The 20,959-nt window shown below is 39.4% G+C and overlaps 1 protein-coding gene across 1 annotated transcript in view; it reads left to right on the forward strand.

The window, feature by feature from the left end:
- Positions 1 to 394: 394 nt before the first annotated feature.
- Positions 395 to 20,959, forward strand: part of PIK3CG (phosphatidylinositol-4,5-bisphosphate 3-kinase, catalytic subunit gamma) — a 31,890-nt gene continuing 11,325 nt past the window's right edge. Inside the window, exons 1-10 of the mRNA XM_012650308.1 lie at positions 395 to 446; positions 2,592 to 4,598; positions 7,508 to 7,573; positions 7,684 to 7,909; positions 9,567 to 9,670; positions 13,168 to 13,314; positions 14,875 to 14,965; positions 15,796 to 15,926; positions 16,929 to 17,040; positions 18,274 to 18,431. Of these exons, the coding sequence (XP_012505762.1) occupies positions 2,604 to 4,598; positions 7,508 to 7,573; positions 7,684 to 7,909; positions 9,567 to 9,670; positions 13,168 to 13,314; positions 14,875 to 14,965; positions 15,796 to 15,926; positions 16,929 to 17,040; positions 18,274 to 18,431 (3,030 nt within the window). The 5' untranslated portion in view covers positions 395 to 446; positions 2,592 to 2,603. The remainder of the gene's footprint in view (positions 447 to 2,591; positions 4,599 to 7,507; positions 7,574 to 7,683; positions 7,910 to 9,566; positions 9,671 to 13,167; positions 13,315 to 14,874; positions 14,966 to 15,795; positions 15,927 to 16,928; positions 17,041 to 18,273; positions 18,432 to 20,959) is intronic.

The raw sequence follows: 20,959 nt of genomic DNA on the forward strand, positions 1-20,959 counted from the left end.
ATCGGATGTCTAATATTGGGGCTGTTAGGCCTTTTCTTATACTTAGAACTAGCTACAAAAATATTGCATTTGTTTGTGTCTCATGATGTGTATTTTTGGTTTGGATCCATGCAGTTTTAATTTGTCTCAGTCTCCCACAATTTTTGAAAAATTAGTTCAAAGAGTAAAAAAAAATACGGTAAACACGGCTCACTCTCATGTTCTTGCTCTCTGTGCTATAACAGGAAATGCATTTCTGACACTTTTAAAATGAGCAATCACACGTATAATCAACTTGGTTAAAACTTCCTTCCTGGTAACTGCAACACTTCCTCTGCATCTGGATATGAAGGGAGCCCCCAAAAAGCGGAAGAGTTTAGAAGCACACTGGGTAGGTTTGAATTTGTTTTGTTTTCAAAAATTAAACAAATGATCCTTCAGCATCATCGCCTCCGCTGCTTTATCAGGTATTGCTTCCTTCTATTTTTTGCCCTTTGTTGGGTCTGACTCGGAATAGTGACACTTCCTTCTCAGCTAGAATATTTTTATCTGGAACTGTTGTTGTCGGTTCTTGAGATGATACCACCACTGAATGTCTGTGTTTCATTGTCTAGTCCAAGCTACACTGTGGATGTCCACAAGGTTCCAACAAGAGTTTTGCAGGTGCATCGGTTCTTTTTTGGTTCTGTTTGGGAGGAAGAAGGGAGGGCACGGGAGCCTGAGCCATCCAGGCTTCACATTCTTACAAGTGCATGCTTAGAGATTACTGTACTTACAGTAATCTTCCAACGTCTTCTCATAAAAGGAGAAAGCTTCATAGCCTCAACCATGCAGGAAACCAGTGAGTATTTATTCAGCCTGTTTTCTTCTGCATCCTTTAAGATTGTTTGGTATCACTGAGGCAGATGTTACTGTTGTATATTTGCATGTTGCCTAAATTTGGACATATTTCAAGTTACTGTCAATATTAACATACCTTACAGTTCTCATCTTTGTCAGTTATTATATAAGGTAGCAAAAGACCAAAATGAATGTTTTAAGCTGCAAGAGACAGTTCTTTGGGACAGCTGGTTTCATTTACTTACTAAGTATAACTTCATAGTATTTTAAGAGAGGGAATATTGACTTTAAAAGTAAGTAAAGCCAAGATTTAAATATAAGTTTGAATCTAATGAAACTTGCCTTTCTTATCTTTTAATCAAACTCTCCTTTTCGGTACACATTGATGCTCCATTATTTCTTAAGGAAATAAGTAGTTTTTAATCTCACTAACATTAGTCATTTAAGAGAGTAAATGATATTTTCTGAAACATTAATTTTTCTTTCAACGGTTGGTTCTTATTTAGAATATAATGTATTACAATGAATTGATACTAAATACTAAAATCAAATATTTTATTATTCATCTTTCAATTTTCATACTTTTAGCATTTCAATCATTAGAAGGGTTTCTTACAGCAATATGTCACATTTATACTAAAATGCTTTGTGAAGGGCAGATACTTAAACATTTGCAGAAAGGGTGGATAAATTAATCAGAATAAATTTGTGAATTCATGTTTTAGAAATGAAAATATTAGAGCAAAAAAGAAGTTAAATAATTGATTGGGGTCTAAACAGCAGGTCACTGGAATGTAGAAATCCTGCCTTCTGTCCTGTGGCTCCTCCACTGTCTAAAGTAGAGGCAGATCAAACGAATGGGTACAAAATTAAAATTCCCTGAATGTTCATATTAGGAGAGTACAGGCTTGGATGACTCCTCTTAGCCACCAACCTAATATAGCAATGACAGCTAGAACGTTTACACATTTCATGATTCAAAATTTTATGTATCTGCAGTTAGTTTTGATTGCAACCTTGCCAATTGTGATATTTTTGAGTTTTATGAATGAAATGTGTAGCTTTCCTAAATAGAAAGAAAAAAATGAAAAGTAAAAAAGGCAGGAAATTGAGTAGGGAGTGGATCCCGAGTCCAGACAGTTTGAAAATAGGGAACATGAAGAGAGGTTGGGTAAGGTGTCTAGTTCCAAGAAGTGTGAGACTGAACAAAGAGGAAGTAAGTTTAAGGCCTATTTACAGAGTGAGGTATTTAAGCACCTCACGTTGCACTTGGAAACTAAGACTTTATACTTAACTGTATCATTTTACTCATCTATGTGTTTCAGTATACTTAAGAACAATTACTAATGTGTCAGGCACTGTGCTAGATGAGTGTTTTCCATATCTCTTTTTTTATTAAATTTTTCAAACTATACAAAAGTAGAGAGAGTGAGCAGTGAACCCCCACATGCCCATCGCTGCTATTGAACAAGTATTACTTTATTTAACTCTCACCTGCACCCTCTGAGGTATACTCACTCATCTGAGAGAGGAGAAACAGGCTCAGAGATTAATTAGCCCAAGTCGCGCAGAGAGTAAGGGGTGGGGCCAGCATTCATGGGGCCTGACTCCAAAGCGCTTGCTCTGAAGGCTGTAGTGCCTCCAGCTTGAAGTACTTGGTCCCTCTGGGTCCTCACGCGCACGTCACTCTTCTGCTCCTTCTCTTCTGCTATCTCACAGGAAAATACGAAGTGCCTTTCTTGTGACAAAGCCCTCTGTTCCTCCGCTCGCAGGTCGCGTAGGGCATGGAGCTGGAGAACTATGAACAGCCCGTGGTTCTGAGAGAGGACAACGGCCGCAGGCGCCGGAGGATGAAGCCGCGTAGCGCGGTGGCCAGCCTGTCCCCCATGGAGCTCATCCCCATCGAGTTCGTGCTGCCCACCAGCCAGCGCCACAGCAAGAGCCCCGAGACGGCGCTGCTGCACGTGGCGGGCCACGGCAACGTGGAGCAGATGAAGGCCCAAGTGTGGCTGCGCGCGCTGGAGACGAGCGTGGCGGCGGACTTCTACCACCGGCTCGGCCCGGACCACTTCCTCCTGCTCTACCAGAAGAAGGGCCAGTGGTACGAGATCTACGACAAGTACCAGGTGGTGCAGACTCTGGACTGCCTGCGTTACTGGCAGGTGCTGCACCGGAGTCCCGGCCAGATCCACTTGGTGCAGCGGCGCGCGCCCTCTGAGGAGACACAGGCCTTCCAGCGGCAGCTCACCGCCCTCATAGGCTATGACGTCACCGACGTCAGCAACGTGCACGACGACGAGCTGGAGTTCACACGCCGCCGCCTGGTCACCCCGCGCATGGCCGAGGTGGCTGGCCGTGACCCCAAGCTCTACGCCATGCACCCCTGGGTGACGTCCAAGCCCCTCCCTGAGTACCTGTCCAAGAAGATTGCCAACAACTGCATCTTCATCATCATCCACCGCAGCACCACCAGCCAGACCATCAAGGTCTCGGCCGAGGACACCCCCGGCACCATCCTCCAGAGCTTCTTCACCAAGATGGCCAAGAAGAAGTCTCTGATGGACATACCCGAAAGCCAGAACGAACAGGATTTTGTACTACGCGTCTGCGGCCGGGATGAGTACCTGGTGGGTGAAACGCCCATCAAAAACTTCCAGTGGGTGAGGCACTGCCTCAAGAATGGAGAAGAGATTCACCTGGTGCTTGACACACCTCCGGACCCAGCCCTGGACGACGTAAGGAAAGAAGAGTGGCCGCTGGTGGATGACTGCACGGGAGTCACCGGCTACCATGAGCAGCTGACCATCCACGGCAAGGACCATGAGAGTGTGTTCACCGTGTCCCTGTGGGACTGCGACCGGAAGTTTAGGGTCAAGATCAGAGGCATTGATATCCCGGTCCTGCCCCGCAATGCTGACCTCACAGTTTTTGTAGAGGCAAACATCCAGCATGGGCAGCAAGTCCTTTGCCAAAGGAGAACCAGCCCCAAACCCTTCACAGAAGAGGTGCTCTGGAATGTGTGGCTTGAGTTCAGTATCAAAATCAAAGACTTGCCCAAAGGGGCTCTGCTGAACCTCCAGATCTACTGCGGCAAAGCTCCAGCACTGTCCGGCAAGGTCTCTGCAGACACTTCCGGTTCTGAGTCCAAAGGCAAAGCTCAGCTTCTCTATTATGTGAATCTGCTGCTGATAGACCACCGGTTCCTTCTGCGCCGTGGAGAATACGTTCTGCACATGTGGCAGATATCCGGGAAGGGAGAGGACCAAGGGAGTTTCAGCGCCGACAAGCTCACATCTGCGACCAACCCAGACAAGGAGAACTCCATGTCCATCTCCATTCTTCTGGACAATTACTGTCACCCAATAGCCCTGCCTAAGCATCAGCCCAGCCCTGACCCCGAAGGTGACCGGGTTCGAGCAGAAATGCCCAACCAGCTTCGCAAGCAATTGGAGGCGATCATAGCCACCGATCCACTTAACCCTCTCACAGCAGAAGACAAAGAATTGCTCTGGCATTTTAGATATGAAAGCCTTAAGCATCCCAAAGCATATCCTAAGCTGTTTAGCTCAGTGAAATGGGGACAGCAAGAAATTGTGGCTAAAACATACCAATTGTTAGCCAGAAGGGAGGTCTGGGATCAAAGTGCTTTGGATGTTGGCTTAACGATGCAACTCCTGGACTGCAACTTTTCAGATGAAAATGTAAGAGCCATTGCAGTTCAGAAACTGGAGAGCTTGGAGGACGATGATGTTCTACATTACCTTCTACAGCTGGTCCAGGTAGGGATGTTGGTGTTATCAACAGAACCCTCCTCGAAAGGAATTTATTTGCATGAGCACAGGCACAGCATTCAGTTGTCCTCTAATGCCCTTTGCTCAGGGCTTTGTCATCGGTCAAAGCAGATCTGATGAAGCCACCTCAAAAAGTAGTAAACTGTTCCATTTACTTTTTTGCTGTCTTTGAGGGTTTGTGTGCAAGCATTTTAAAAACATTAGTACTTCACTTTTTAGGAGAATTGGCCCTATGGGAATACTTTGTTCTCATTTATTATTTTAATGATAGATTCAACTTACTGAAGGCTTCCTTGTGCCAAGGCTTCAGGCGATTTACATCCTTTTTGTCTGTTATCTCATTTAACTCTCCCAACAATTATAATGGAGGTCATAGCATTTGCATTTTATACATAAGGCAACTGAGGCACAAGAGACTAAGTAATGTGCCCAAGGTCACATACTTTGAAAGAAGCAGACCAGAATCAAAACCTGGGAGATCTGACTCCATGCTCTACTCTTTTCACTATTACCGAGATTCTGGATCAGTCCAGTGTCTGGATGGTGTGGGCTAGACAGAAACGGTCTTATTCTCTGCCTGTGTTTATTACAATCCATAGAATAACATCTCACATCTGAGTTGAATCTTGAAAGCTCCTCTCTTTAGGCAGGTATGGAATGGTGTTTCCACACCGGTTCTCATGATGTTCCCTGGAGTCCTGAGAAGCTAAGTGATTTGCCTAAGGTGTAGCTAGGGAGTAAAAGAAAGAAGGAACGGTTTGCCTGTTCTATAGCAGTTCTCAAATTACATTGTACTGCTTGACAAGGAAAAGCAAGTAAAAGAATTGGAATAGAAATGCTATTTTAGAGCACAGACCTGTTCATTCATTAATTCGACGACTTGTACTGAGAAGACTGACATTAAATGAGTACACACGCAAACAGATGTTTAATACCAAATTGTGACAAATGCTTTGGGGAAAACTGCAGAGTGCTATGAGAAAACAGTCAGGAATGCAGGGGACACTTAATTTTCACTGAGGGACTCAGGGACAGTTCTAAGTAGGTGATGTTTGACCTGAGATCTTTAGGATTAACCAGGCTAAATTTTAGACGCTAAACAGTCTAATCACTCTCTATAGGAAGTCCATGGAGTTTTCTGATAAGCATTTTGGATATTACCAACTTTAACTCTGAATCTTCACCTTCCCATTAGTCAGATACGTTAAATACATTATTTGACCTTTGCTTTCATCTATTAAATATATCCAATATTTTTTCTACCCACTAGTTCAGATACTGGCATAACACTAAAGAATTTTAGAATAATCAAAAGATCTTCAGTTTTCTAGTTCTCTGTAACAAAAACATAAAACAAATTTGCATGAGCTCTGTTCCAAATCACAAGGCTACCATGAATTATTCTTCATTGTCATTTTCACAAAAAAACTTTGTAGAATTGACAAATGAATAGTGTTCTTCTTGGAAATGTTTTAAATGAAAGAGGTCAATAAATAATATTAACATTGAATTTGTGGTTTTAAATTTATAGAAGAGTAGTCATTTGTAAAACTATTTGAAACATCTTCAGCTCATGGTTAAATGACTCATTCCAGATCAAAATGGTGTCTTAGTTGAGATCTTCATTGTCTTTAGAGAAGTGAAACATAAAGAAGGTCAGAAAGACTCATATTAGGGTTAAAAACGTACAACATTTCTAAATTGAGTACTGGTGGCTAAATAACCACATTCTCAGAATTAAGGCCTTAGATGCAGCTACGAAGGAACCCATTTGACCACACCTATGAAAAGCACTTTTGAGAACATGGGTATAATTGAAACATTATGAAGTCAATATTGATCATTTTCAAACTGGAAACCAAAGTAAGAATTGTAAATCCTACCAAGAAGCCCTCAGACCCTAAAATGTAAATTAGAATGGCAATTTCTTCTGTTGCTTGGAAAAAAAGGATAGACTATTTCTATTTATAAAGGGAATACTCCTAGATATTTAATTTTAAACCTCTCTTCATGTTTATGTATGACATCTATCTTCTAACTTTGTATATGCATGTATAATAATCCAAACTATTTATTAGTCTTGCTACTTTAAAAATTATTACCTATTTTAAACTTGCAGAAAAGTACAGAGACTAATGTAACAAATATTCATGCAATCAAGTTTAATCATTTTTTACATTTTATTGGCTCTTTTTCCTCAGTAATAGAGCTGTCGTCTAAGTCACTATTCTGTACATTAGCCAAGTGGTACGAAAACTCCTAACCACTAAAAATGAAGGTCAAATCCTACCCAAGGAAGCATATAAAATCAGGGATTTTTGGAGAAAAAGCTCTGTATATACCATACGGTGGCAGGGTGGTAGTGATTGCTCTGTGTAGATTGATCTAAGCCAGTTGTTTACTTGCAGCGAGAACCTGTGACTTGCCAGCGAGAAGCCAAAAAGGGAAGCTATCGGGCTTTTAGGATCTTCACATCTAACAAATACTTTTCTCTAACATGTACTATACATCTCTCTCCACTGTCCATTTTGTTTCTCATAACCTCACTTTTCTTCTACTTTGCTGATTTCTTATAGCCATCTGCATCTTCCCCTTCTGCCCTTCCAGTAAAAACAGTACATCTTTAATTGGAGCAAATGCCCTCACCTCTTCACCTTCCCAGCTGTGAGTCAGTTCTGGCCTCTAATCCCAGTTCTGTTATCAGATGCTCTATGATCTTAAGCAAGTGGTTTATTCTGGTCTCAAGTGTCTTCAAAAAGAGAGGAGCTTAACTGGTGAGATTCTCATCACTCTAGCCATAAAGACCCTCTAAGCAGAGTGCCAGTTTCTCTGGTTTCTTTTCCTGATTCACCTATGAGTAATGCAATCTTACAAATGCTAATGTGTTCCTCCTTTAGGCTGTGAAATTTGAACCATACCATGACAGTGCCCTTGCCAGATTCCTGCTAAAGCGTGGTTTAAGAGTAAGTACTTCCACTTTGATAATAGTGTGAAATTTTAAATCCACAAGCATTGACTGGTAGACTTAGAGCATTAGTCATAATAACTTTAACCTTCTCGTACTCACCCTCAGAACAAGAGAATTGGTCACTTCTTGTTTTGGTTCTTGAGAAGTGAGATAGCCCAGTCCAGACACTATCAGCAGAGGTTCGCTGTGATTCTAGAAGCCTATCTGAGAGGCTGTGGCACAGCCATGCTGCATGACTTTACCCAACAAGTTCAAGTAATCGAGATGTTACAGAAAGTCACCATCGATATTAAATCACTCTCTGCCGAAAAGTATGATGTCAGTTCCCAAGGTACAGTGGCTTTATTTTCTTGGTTCTCTTTCTAAATGCCTTTATCTCTAAATGCCCTATAATTCTTCTTTCTGGAAGCCAAGTTGTCTCTTCATAAAGGCAGCCAAGAACATATTCTTTAGTATTTTGTCTGCATGGAGTAAGCAAATTTAAAGTTCTCCTTTTACAAATTAATAATTTTTTAACTATATGTATATGCTTAATGATGAAGTTATGACAATAGATGTTAAACTCTTCAAAAAATTAAAAGGCATTATGCAGATGTAAGATGTATTCTTTAAGAACAGTTGTACACACACACACATGAGATTGTTTCCAAATCTTTACCTTTTTCTCTGCATCTTTGAATATGTGCATATGGTTTCCAAGTTTTCAGTCTTTTCAAGCAATGAATTATTGAGAGGCTATTTTAAACTTTTTACATTTCTTCATGTATATATATCAGACTAATATGTATATGTGTATGTATATACACACACAGTTGGTCCTCCATTTCCATGGATTCTGCATCTGTGAATTCAACCAACCACAGATCGAAAATATTAAAAAACATTGCATCTATACTGAACATGTGTAGACTTTTCTTGCCATTATTCCCTAAACAATACAATATAAGAACCAATCCCCCATGGATATTGAGAGATGACTGTGTATATATATAGATATATAAAGATATGTGTATATCTCACCTTTATACACACACACTACCTCCTCTCTTAAGCCTTTTCCAGTATTCTCTTATCCCTACCCTAAGAAAGCTTGTCCTTGCCCTAGGAATATTAATCACTCCCTCTTTGTATTCCCATAGGTTTTGACTAATACTACATTAAATTAAAGTCATTAATATATCGCTCTGGTCTGGTAAACTGTATGAACCTTGAAGGCAGGAGATATCTCTTTTTCATTTTTATATACCTGGACCTAGCACTATGGCTCATTATATAGATATGTACTGATATACTCATCCAGTATTTTAAACTTCTGAATATTTTAAATTTCTACTTTTTCCCTTTGATTCTTTTTCAATGTGTCAATAATGCTATCTCCTAAAATTGATAATGGTAATAGTAATCTTACTTTTATTTTTTATTTTAAGAAAGGGAAGGATTTGTACTGACCTCCATTCTATCTGTTATCCAGAGAGTAATTTTTAATTTATATATTTTTCCGTTAGAATTTTGAGGCTGTCACATTTTCTCTACACAGCCTAACTTGCTCTTTCGAAAAGAGTTTACAAAACCCTAACCAAATTTCATTTGTTATTGTCTTCAAATGTCTATTCCCCAAATCAAATGGCAGTTTAAAGTTTCAAATGCTGGAAAGAAAACTATAGTATTGATTCCTTAGCATTACGCTCATAACATCCTTCTTTACGTGATCATATTGGCATCTGCGTGCCATCCCACACGTATTCATGTATTTCTGTCCCCTGTTGTAGTATGTGTACGTGGTGTGTTGCTCATGGTAAGCCTGACTTATCTCACCACTTCAGATGGGTAGTTCCTCAAAGGCAGGGCCCTATGCTCTTTCCTCCTGCACCACACCAGAACAAATATATAGAATGCTGGGAAAGTAAGTATACTCTCAGGAAGTGTTATAGATAATATTGATAATTTCTTGGACTCACATCATTCCTATGTACTTTTGACAATTACAGTTATTTCACAACTGAAGCAAAAGCTTGAAAACCTGCAGAATTCTAATCTCCCCAAAAGTTTCAGAGTTCCGTATGATCCTGGATTGAAAGCAGGAGCACTGGTGGTAGGTATCGCTTGGATGTCTCCATGTGGTCTTTTTCTCTTGAAGATGTCTGGCATGCTTTCTAGGGCCCAGTCCTTAAAAGCTAATGTTTGTGTAGAGACAGGGAAGCTGGGGAGTCTGTGGACAGGGTTCTGTCAAGCCCCTGTCTAATCATTGGCTACTGGAAACCTCAGCACTGGGTAATTTCCCTTTTATATTGTTTTAAATCAGCTTGTTGGGGTATCCTTTACATACAATAAAATCTGTCCATTTCAGTGTACAAGTCAATGAGTTTTGACAAATATATACAATCATATAACCACCACCACAGTCCAAATAGAGAACATTTCCATAGAAAGGTATAGAAAAAGTTCTCTTCTGTCCCTTTGCAGTTAGTCCTTTTCCTCTTCTCATTCCCCAACCCAAGCAATAAATCTACTTTCTGTCATATGATTTTGCCTTTTCAAGAATTTTATTAAGTGGAATCATACGGTATATAGTTTTATGTCTGGGTTCTTTTGCCTTGCATAATACTTTTAAGATTCATTCATGTTATCGTATGTGTCAGTAATTTATTCCTTTTTATGGCTGAATAGCATTCCCTTGGATGGATATACCACAATTTGTTTTTCATTCATTTTTTTTGAGTAAATATTTAGCGGTGATATAGTTGGGTCAGATGATAAGCGTGTGTACAAGATGACAAACTGTTTTTCCAAAGTGGCTGTGCTATTTAAATTCCCACCAGCAATGTATGTGAGTTCCAGTTGTTGTATATCCTAGCCAACACTTGTTATTATCAGTCTTTTTAATCTTAGCCATTCAAATGAGTGTGAAGTGGTATCTTACTGTTGTTTTTATGCATTTCCCTAATGATGTTGAATATCTTTGCATGTGCCTATTTTCTTCTTCTGAAAATTTTCTCTTCAAATCTTGTACCTGTTTTTAAGTGGGTTGCCTTCTTATTTTTATTTATGAGAGTTATTTATATAAACTGGATATAAATTCTTTATCAGGCATACATGTTACAAATATTTTTTCCCAGTCTGTGGATTGCCTTTTTATTTTTTCAGAAGTGTGTTTCAAAGAGCAGAAGGTTTTAATTTTAAGTCCAATTTAAAACTTTTTCTTTCACGGTTTGTTCTTTCAGTGTCTTCTCTAAGAAATCTTTTTCTAATCCAGCACTTCATCCAGGGATGATCTCCCTGCATTCCAGTGACCGTTTGGCAATGTCTGGAGACATTTTTTATTATTATAACTGGGAGAATGTTACTGGCATCTAGTGGGTAGAGGCCAGGAATGCTGCTAAATATCCTACACGGTACAGGATGGTCCCCCATAACATAAATTATCCAGCCCCAAATGTCAACATTGCCAAGGTTAAGAACTCCTGGACTAACTCAATGTGACAAATAGTTTTTCCTAGAAGTGTTATGGTTTTAACGCTTACATTTAAGTCTGTGATCCAGTTTGAGTTAATTTTTGTGTGTGGTATGAGATAAAGATCAGAGTCCATTTTTTATGTGACTATCCAGATTTTCTGGCACCGTTTGTTGAAAACACTGTTCCTTTCCTGTTTAATTACCTTGGAACCTTTGCCAAATATCAACTGACCATATATGTGCGGGTCAATACCTAGATTCTCCATTCTGTTCCATTGATCTAAATGTCTGTCCTTATATCAATACCACACACTCTTGATTATGTTGAGATAAGAAACTGCTTCATGTATGTGTACTTACACATACAACAGTATACTTCCATTAACTCCCCCCATCCTTTGTACTATTTTTGTACATTTCATTTTTGTGCATTTCATTTCTACGTATGTTATAAACCCCACAATACATTATTATTTTTGCTTTAAACAGTTAAAAATAGATTTAACAGGCTTCATAGATTAAATTTTTTTTTTTACTGTTTATCCACATATTTACCATTACTGGGTACTCTTCATTGCTTTGTATACATCCAGATTTCCATCTGGCATCACTTCCCTTCAGCCTTTAACATTTTCTATAGTGCAAGTCTGCTGGCAGTAAGTTCTTTCAGCTTTTGTTTACCTAAAAAACTCTTTATTCTGCCTTCATTTTTGAAAAATATTTTCCCTGAATATAGAATTCTAGATTGACTAGGTTTTTTTCTCTTTTGGTAGCATTTTCTTCTGGCTTGCATATTTTCTGATGATACAACTGTCATTCTTATCTTTGATTCTCTCTATATATGTCATTTTTTCCCCAGTCTGTTTTTAAGATTTTCTTTTATCACTGATTTTTAGCAATTTGATTATGATGTGCCTTGGTATGGTTTCCTTTATGCTTAGTCTACTAGAGTTTATTGAGCTTCTTGGATTTGTGAATTTATAGTCTATTAAATTTGGGCATTTTTCAGCCAATATTTTTCTTGTTCCCTCTTTCCTCTCCACTCTTTCTGAGACTTCAGTTATAGTATTTTAGACTGTTAGACTGGGGGCTCAGTTTGAATTCCCTTTCTTTTTGCTATAGCCTAGAAATAGCCCCCAGGCAGTAAGCTGGGGCAGTTATAGGGCTCACCTCTTTTATCTTCCTTTTCTCAGGGGTCACATACCTACACTGCCTGTTGTCCAATGTCTGAGAAGAGTCATTTCGTATATTTTGCCTAGTTTTCTAGCTGTTAATGGCAGAAAAGCAACTCCTGTAGCAATGAGTTAAGCCTCATGGAAAGAAGGGAAATTTCCTCCCTCGTGTGTTTAATTTTGTATACGATTATCAGCAAGCTGGCCCTATCGCAAAAGCACCCACTACCCACTGTCCATCGTTTAGAGATTGGTAGGAATTATGACATATTAATACAGCTCTAAAATTGTGTGTGTGTTTTTTTAAGATCACATCACAGTTTTGATCCATGGTGAACTCATCTTTGGCTAAATCTCCTACATTTTTTATTTTTAATTGGGTGACTGCTAAGCCACATTTCCCCTACCTTGACTTTATTTGAATGTGGGAGGGGTTTTCTTGAGGGGTTGTTAGACTTAAGTGCCAGATTTTCCACTTATTTCTGTTAAATTTCATCTTGTTAGATGTAACCTATTGCATCTGATTCTGCAATAATAGTGTTTTAGACAATGTACATTAGAACTCTTTTCAAATTAAATCTTAGGAGGAAGCCAAATATATAAACAGATAATGGCAAAGTTCCTCCCTATTAAAGGGGATATGGGAGTAGCAGAATTCTGTAGAGTGGGGCATAGAGAGTGTGGGATCTGCTGTACCTCTTAAGTACTTCCGCTGACTCTTACGGTTCCTTGGAACATAGTTTGAGAACCACTGGTTTAAGTGATGTGAATTTGCTCACACATAGTATTTCTAGATTTGATGAGAACACCTTCTGTATTTTTACCCAAATGCTGAAAGTGATTTTCCAACTGTGACTTGTCCTGATTATTTATAGTGATGCTTTGCAAGAGAATTGTCAAGTGTCTCCACCATGTATATTCATTATTCATTGTGTGTAGGAAACATGTGACCACTTTCTTACAGATTGAAAAATGTAAAGTGATGGCCTCCAAGAAAAAGCCCCTGTGGCTTGAGTTTAAATGTGCTGATCCTACAGCTCTATCAAATGAAACAATTGGAATTATCTTTAAACACGGTGACGATCTGCGCCAAGACATGCTTATTTTACAGGTATGCTAATGCTAAGGAGTTGTTTTCAGTTATCTGAAAAAATACTTCTGTAGTAGATCTAAAACATGCCTTCTACTGATTCTATTCTGTTCTCTTCTTTCATATGATAAACAGTGATCCAAGATTACGTAATAGAATTTTCTCTTGGGGAACATGGCTGTGGACCATTAGATATGCAATGTAATGAGCATCACAGTTCTGTCCATTTTTTCCAAGATGCATATCCAACATTCACAAGTAGCCAGATATACTTCCCTCACCTAACTTCTTTTTATATACCCCATTTCAAGCTTGAAAACATAGACTATAACCATATTTACACCAACACGCACTTTATTCCTGTTCATAGACATGTCTACACACCCATAGGCACTCTGCTTAGATGTGTCTCCTCTGATACACATACACAAACTCAAAAGAATGATTTGATGGGAAGGAGAGAGAAGATTATCAGGTAGGTAACTGGAGAAATCATGCAGGAAAGTGACGAGAGTGAACATATTATTAGGGCAGAAGGTGAATAGTGAAGGTATCAGTGCTAATTGTTTTTGTATTTCTAACATTTCTGGATAGACTTTAGTTTCACAAATCTGTAAAGTAATATTCTCCAGATTCTAGTTTTTCAACATTGTAGAAGTAACAATTTCTAATACTTAATGTGGTTTATTTAAAAAAGACAAACCACATTGATTTAATGGTAGCCTATTTAAAAACTGGTCATGTTTCCATATTAAGTTTCTGTTTTTACTTATTTCTATTGTGAAAACAATAATACCCTTGCTTTACTTTCATTTCAAGAAGGGTATGTGTATTTTCCAGGAAACATTTTTGAAAAGAAAAAAAGAAATCTTCAAACCTTTTATAAGTTTATTAAATTTCAAATAAATCTGTAGAATCTTTTGAATTATTTGAAGATGGGTACTTTAAAAATACAAAAATTCCTCTGTTGTTCCTCTCAAAATTTTCCCTTTCCCCTTACGTATTTTGTTGTATTTATGTATTATAGGCACACAGTTTGGCAGCTAAGGACGAGTTATTTAAGCTATTTAAGCCTTTGTTCCTTCACCTGCAGAATGGGAATAATAATCCTATCCACATTATAGGGTAATGCAAGGATCACACATAAAATAGCATTCAGTAAACGTTAGCTATCATTACTACCATTTCTGTTATTGCTGCTCTGGTTCTCTTATTGCTGCTCTTAGAGTGGTAAATATGTGTAAGGATGTTAGTGTTATTGTGGTAACATATACATAACTGAAGTTGAACATTTTAAAGAGAGAGAGATGGTGAACAATGGCTAAACCCTACCCCAAGAGCAATTCACTTATCCTCTTCTCCAGGGTACATTTCAGGGACTGAAATGACCAGGCTTGCAAAGAAGGGAAACTTTAGAGTGCCAGGTTGATCAGCAAAAGTACAGTTGTCACTTATATATTTTACATTTACTTCTATATTTTATGTTACCAGATAAGATTACTATTTTTTAAGGGAGAAGACAAATATATTAAATAAATATATATACTCATAATAGAAACATTTCTGTGTTTTGATGCCCAGATTCTACGAATTATGGAGTCCATTTGGGAGACAGAATCTTTGGATCTGTGCCTCCTGCCATATGGCTGCATTTCAACTGGTGACAAAATAGGTATGTTGTTACCTCAAGAGATGAATATACCACTCAGCTAGTTTTAAAAGATTATAATTCCTTCAGTGTAGGCACTTAGTAACTAAAACATCACAATTATAATCTGTATAAAAAGGAAGAAAACATTTCCATGCTGGTGAGTGTGACTCTCAATTTAATATGGATATGTTGAAAATACATGAACACATGATTCAAATCCTTGTGACTATACATGGAAATGATTTTCGTTTCGTTCCCTCCTCTTTCCTTCTCCACCTCTAAACTTTAACTCATTTCATTACACATTAAACTTTTCTCTCACAAATAACATTTAAAAATAGATAGAAAGATCTGTCACTTATTTTAATATTCCAGAATTCACAGTATCAAAGCTATTACACACTCCACTCTTAGGTACTTTTATAGACATTCAACATTAGTTTCAATCAAACTTATTTTATACAAGTTTCTGATTTGAGAGATTTGAGAACTACAAAACCATTTACATTTGACCCCATAATTTAAAAAAGGAAAAGGCACAAATTGCCCTGTGAAGAAGGATATGCTCAGCACATAAATGCTTTTATTTATTACTGTTCAAAACCAGCCCTTTCCTCTTGTCACTCAGGGGTGTTGAAAGCATATCCCACACAACTTGCCTACCTTCCTCCTTCTCTTTCTCTTCCTCCTAAGAAAACCAACAGCCTGGACCTGGAAAATAGCAGGCTGGTTTTTAAAAGTATAAAAATGAAAATAAAACCTCTGCCTTCCATTCAACAAAGAAATAGCGATTCCTCCTCCGGGTCAGGCACTAGACCTCAATCTCCATCAAACTGTGCATCCTCACGTAGGAATGATTGAGATCGTCAAAGATGCCACGACAATTGCCAAAATTCAGCAAAGCACGGTGGGCAACACGGGTGCATTTAAAGATGAAGTCCTGAATCACTGGCTCAAAGAAAAATCCCCCATTGAAGAAAAGGTGAGCTCATGCTCTTCCCCACTTTAAAGGCTCCTTACAAGTTGTCAAGTTGTCGTTTAGGTAGCAATAGTGGTTGCAGGTTTTCAAAGGACCTACCAACGTCTTGCCTCCTGACATAGTGGTAAAGAAAGTCCTTTAGTCACAAAATGAGGGGATTTTAAGTGCTTTCCCGTGGTGGTGACATAGCAGATCTCTGTACAACAGAGGCATTCAGTTCAGGACTCCGAGAGCATTTGCTTCTCTTTTGATTATCAGGCAGGCTTTGCTTAAAATTTGGTTCTGTAAAATAATGTCAGCAATTTTTATGGCTATCTATTTTCGTTGTTCAGCCGAAAGATTTAGCTACCGCATATAAATTCTTTCCTACCTGGGAAATGCAACATACCCAATAACGTAATTTATAATTTACTACTGCACTCTAAATGGTAAATCGTGGATGCTGAAAATGTCAGTGCCGCCATTCCTCTGCAGTGCATATGCTGAATCCTTCACAAGCTGTGTGGTTAGGCTGTTTGGCTGTCGTTTCAAGTTCTGCTGCACAGGATTAGCACTTCTCATTTGCATGGTGAGCAGCCTTTTGGGGAGGAAATATAATTAGTAGCACTTATTAATCTGTTATACATGTGGATTTGTGAACCCATGCATACTCTAAGCGGTCACAAGCAAAACATATGTTCACAAACGAAGGAGAAAGTACTATGGGTTCTGTATAGTTGTGGGCAAGTGGTGCGTGGGGAGTAAGCGAACCCTTTCATTAAATTACCGTTGCCCTTTGACTCGTTTTCCCCACATGCTGTTGTGATCCACTGAATCTTCACCTGAAACATAAGCAGAGCGATGAGAAAGTTGGCACTTAATAGATACATAACACTAATGAAATCAGACACAACTAACTTGCTCTCTGAAAATGGTTTCCAGAACAATGTCTTTTTGCAAGTCATTTATATTCATGCTGCTTTTTGTAGTTAGAAGACAAGTAATATTCAGATGCATTTTAATTAGTTTCAGGCAGCAGTGGAGAGATTTGTTTATTCCTGTGCAGGCTACTGTGTGGCAACCTTTGTTCTGGGAATTGGCGACAGACACAACGACAATATTATGATCACAGAGACAGGTGAGTTTACTTACTGCAGAATGATTTTCTTATTGTGGCAAAATATACATCACATAAAATTTACCATTTTAACCATTTTTAAACGTACAGTCCAGTGGCATTGAGTACATTCACATTGTTGTACAACACTCACCACCATCCACAATTTTTTCATCTTCCCCAACTGAAACTCTGTACCCATTAAACACTAATTCCCCATTACCCCTCCTTCCAGAGCAGAGTAATTTCAAAATGCAGTTTAAGGCTGTGGCACATATTTAGAAGTGATTATTCTGTAGGGACCCTGGTGCTGCCATCACCCTAGAGAGACCATCTGCCTTGAGGACCGAGGTGTGAGTGAGAAAAGAAGAGGCAGGAAATGAGAGTGAAGAAGGCAGAGTTAAAGAGACAGCTGGGAAACTAGGAGAGGGTCATATCCCAGAAGCTGGCAAAGCTGGAAGTGACCACCAGTGTCAGATGTTGCAGAGAAGCAGCAGAAAGAACTCATAGATATCCTTGAATCTGAACTGTTTTGCTTCTGTAACCCACCAGCTTCAGCGGTTTGCTGTTCTCTCTGACAGAGGTTAGTAATGGCCACCACACCATGAGATTTTTCTCTATGAATTTGGACCATTATAAGAGTGAAGTCTGGACAAAGCACCAGAGAGGGGCCAACTGCTCACTCCCTTGGAGAACCGAAAGAGAGAATGCATGTACGGACTATAGAAATGATACAGGGCTAAACAAATGAGATGATGGCAGTTGTGGCGGTGATGCTGGTAGTGGTAGAAATTGACCCAAAGGAGACTCATGATTTATTTCCATTGTGCTACTCAGAAGAAAAAGGTGAATGCCCCTCCCCGACCCAAGCAGAATGAAACATCAGTCTGTCCTGAGTTACTTACAGAGCACAAGAGAGTCGTAGGCATAATGATGACATATTGGCCAGAGAGTTTTGATTTATGTTTCTAAGAATAATTTTGAGATGCGAATTTTTTATGGCGTTTGGCTATCATGTAAAGAACGCCAGACGGATATCAAAAACATACTTGGTTCAAAGAATGCTTTGTGGCTACTACTTTCATACACCTGCTAAGAAGAAAAATACCACAAGCTGACAAAACATTGTAAAAAAAAGTGCTCTCTCACCCAAGGTAGCTCATTTTTAGGCAACTTCAAAAATATTTCCAGAAACAAAGTTTATTACAAGTGCTTATGCCAGTTTAATGATATCAGACATTTTCTTCTCTTAAGGAAACCTATTCCATATTGACTTTGGACACATTCTTGGGAATTACAAAAGTTTCCTGGGCTTTAATAAAGAGAGAGTACCATTTGTGCTAACCCCCGACTTCCTGTTTGTGATGGGAACCTCTGGAAAGAAGACAAGCCCACACTTTCAGAAATTTCAGGTAAGCCACCTCCCTCTCCATCACCTGCTCAGAACACCACCCCAGAGCTGGTGCTTGCAGCAACTGCGGCCCTCGCTTCTTGCTCCGCTTGGAGGCCTGTCTAACCTCCATCCCACCCCTTTTGGCATGGCCAACCCGATCCCTTCCCCAGGTGCAAAATGATGCTTCTCAGTAATCCTCCCACCTAATACTAAACAGCAAGTAAAAGTATTCCATAAGCAGTGGGACTGGCAAATAGGAAACACCAGGATGGCAGTGCCACTAAAGAGAGGGCTTTAAGGAAGGGCACCTGGTGAGCAATGTAGCCCTTGGATGTTTATTTATTCAAGACCTCGGCTAGAAGACTCACATTTTACACATATTTTTCAGGACTCTCAGACAACTGTGAGCTTCTCTTGATTTTTGCTACAAGTGTGCATTTATCACATAAACCCAGGGAATTCATGTTGCACCACCTATGCTTGTCTCATTTTTGTAAAGCATAGGCCCCTCCCTCATTTCAAATCTTGTCCACTTGACCATGGGTTCTACCGAGAGCTCTGGTTTCTCCTGCTTAATCCTGTAAACAATCTCCGACATGAGTCTACCCATCTCCCTGGGAGTGTCAGTTTCTACTTGCTTGTCCATTCCATTCTGGGCTATATCCAGTTTTGCCTATCAAATATTTCAAACACCCAACAAGAAAATTTTACACTTGCAAAGTTAATAACTATTAATAAACACAATTCAGAGGAGTTGTCACTACTACTGTAATATGCCTCTTTTATAGCAATACAAACACAAAACGGAGACAAAGAGTCACTATTTTATATGTACATTTGCCTCGGGTGCCCTTTAAATAGCCACCTCCCTTAGTACATCCTACGTAGGCTCTGCCCTCCACATCTCAGGAACAAGTTTTTTTCCTAAGTCTCTCCTTGAGTCCAGTGTTACCCTTAGATGACATGGGCCTCCAAGTTCAGTGGAACAGAAACTAGGACGCATTGTTTTGAAACCTGTCCATTTTGTTTGTTCTCTTGGCTGCTTCTCAAGTTGGTGATTACAAGACTGACCCTCCTACTGCTCCAGTGGTGTCAGAGAAATGGAGATCTCTGTGTCCAGATGATCTTGGGATTTTTAGTGTGTGTTTTCTGCATAAACTCAATTGAGTTTCAGACTATTTCTAGGGACTTGACACATTTCAGTCCTGGTTTTCTTTAAAGTTAAAAATCACATATTTTGACAACTTCCTGGGAGAGAAAAATGATTCCCTCCCGCCCCCCCCAAAAAAACCCGGGAAGAATTTCACCATTTAAAGTGGGGGAAACACTTAGTTCTCCTTTCCTGGAAGTGGGACTAGCTTCGGACAAACACAGCAGCCATAAACTACAACAAAGAATCAGACAAATGCAAGAAGTTTGGCTTCACGGACATGCTCTCCTTTCCGTATAAATATTCCCTTCCTTTTTGCCAGTGATTTTCCTGGAACAACTGCCCGTCTTTCCTGTTGCTGATGACATTCCCATAATGCCTATGCCACCCCTTTAGCTTTCTATGTTGTTATTGTTGTTAAGTTTCAAAATATTCTTTCATGAAAAGATTTGCCGTATGGGGAGGCCAAAGAGAGATTGCCTCCCCCTACAGGCAGCTTCCACCCAAAGCAACAGATCTTTGCACAGTCTGTCCTCCCAGTCTGGGAGCATTTCTCCGTCCTTTGTGACCAAAGCTTGTTTCTCAAGCCGTTAAAACCTCTTTCACTAATGCGACATCTAGGCAGTGTGCATCACTAAAAACACACTTTTGTAAATGTGCTGCACTGGTGTATGTCTATGTTTTGGAGTACTGGCATATATTTTAAGTGCCTGTGAATGTATGCACACGAAGCCTTAATAAGCATAGATACAGCATAACATGGTGGTTGAAAGGATGGGCTTTGTACAGACAAACCTGAGTTCGAATCCTGGCCCTGCTACTTAATAGCTACATACGTGATGAAAATTACTCATCCTTTCAGAACCTCTGATTCTTCATCTGTAAAGTGGGAATAGTAAGACCTACCTCCTGTGGTTTTTCTAGGGATCATTTAAATGAAATATGCAGAATACATAGCCCAGTCCCAGACCAGGAAAGAGACTTCAATAAATGGCAACTGCCGTTGTTAAATCCATCACAGTGGGTCTTCAAACTCAGAAAACTTTTAAGTTAGAAACCATTTTTGAAATGCGATCTCAGGCAATGTATAAAACATGACAAGCGGCGTGTTCTGGTTACCGTCCCCACTCTACCGGTTCTTTCTCTCCTTCCCTGTGCCCTCTGTGCACACCCTCTCCCGGTTCTTCTCCACCCGTCTCACCCAGAACAGGAAAAAGCCTGCACACCACAGTGTAAATTATATATATGCAGCATTTCCAAAGTTTCCAGCTTGACAAAGATGGACAGTAAGTTTCGTCGTCTTTTGACTCTGACCGTTTGACAGTTGTTTTTTTTTTTAAATACTACTAAGCCTTCCTGAAAGATTTTCTGTCTTTTAGTTCTATGTTTCCTTTTTG

Source organism: Propithecus coquereli, unplaced genomic scaffold, assembly GCF_000956105.1.
Source record: "Propithecus coquereli isolate 6110/MARCELLA unplaced genomic scaffold, Pcoq_1.0 Scaffold32, whole genome shotgun sequence".
NCBI classification, from domain to species: Eukaryota; Metazoa; Chordata; class Mammalia; order Primates; family Indriidae; genus Propithecus; species Propithecus coquereli.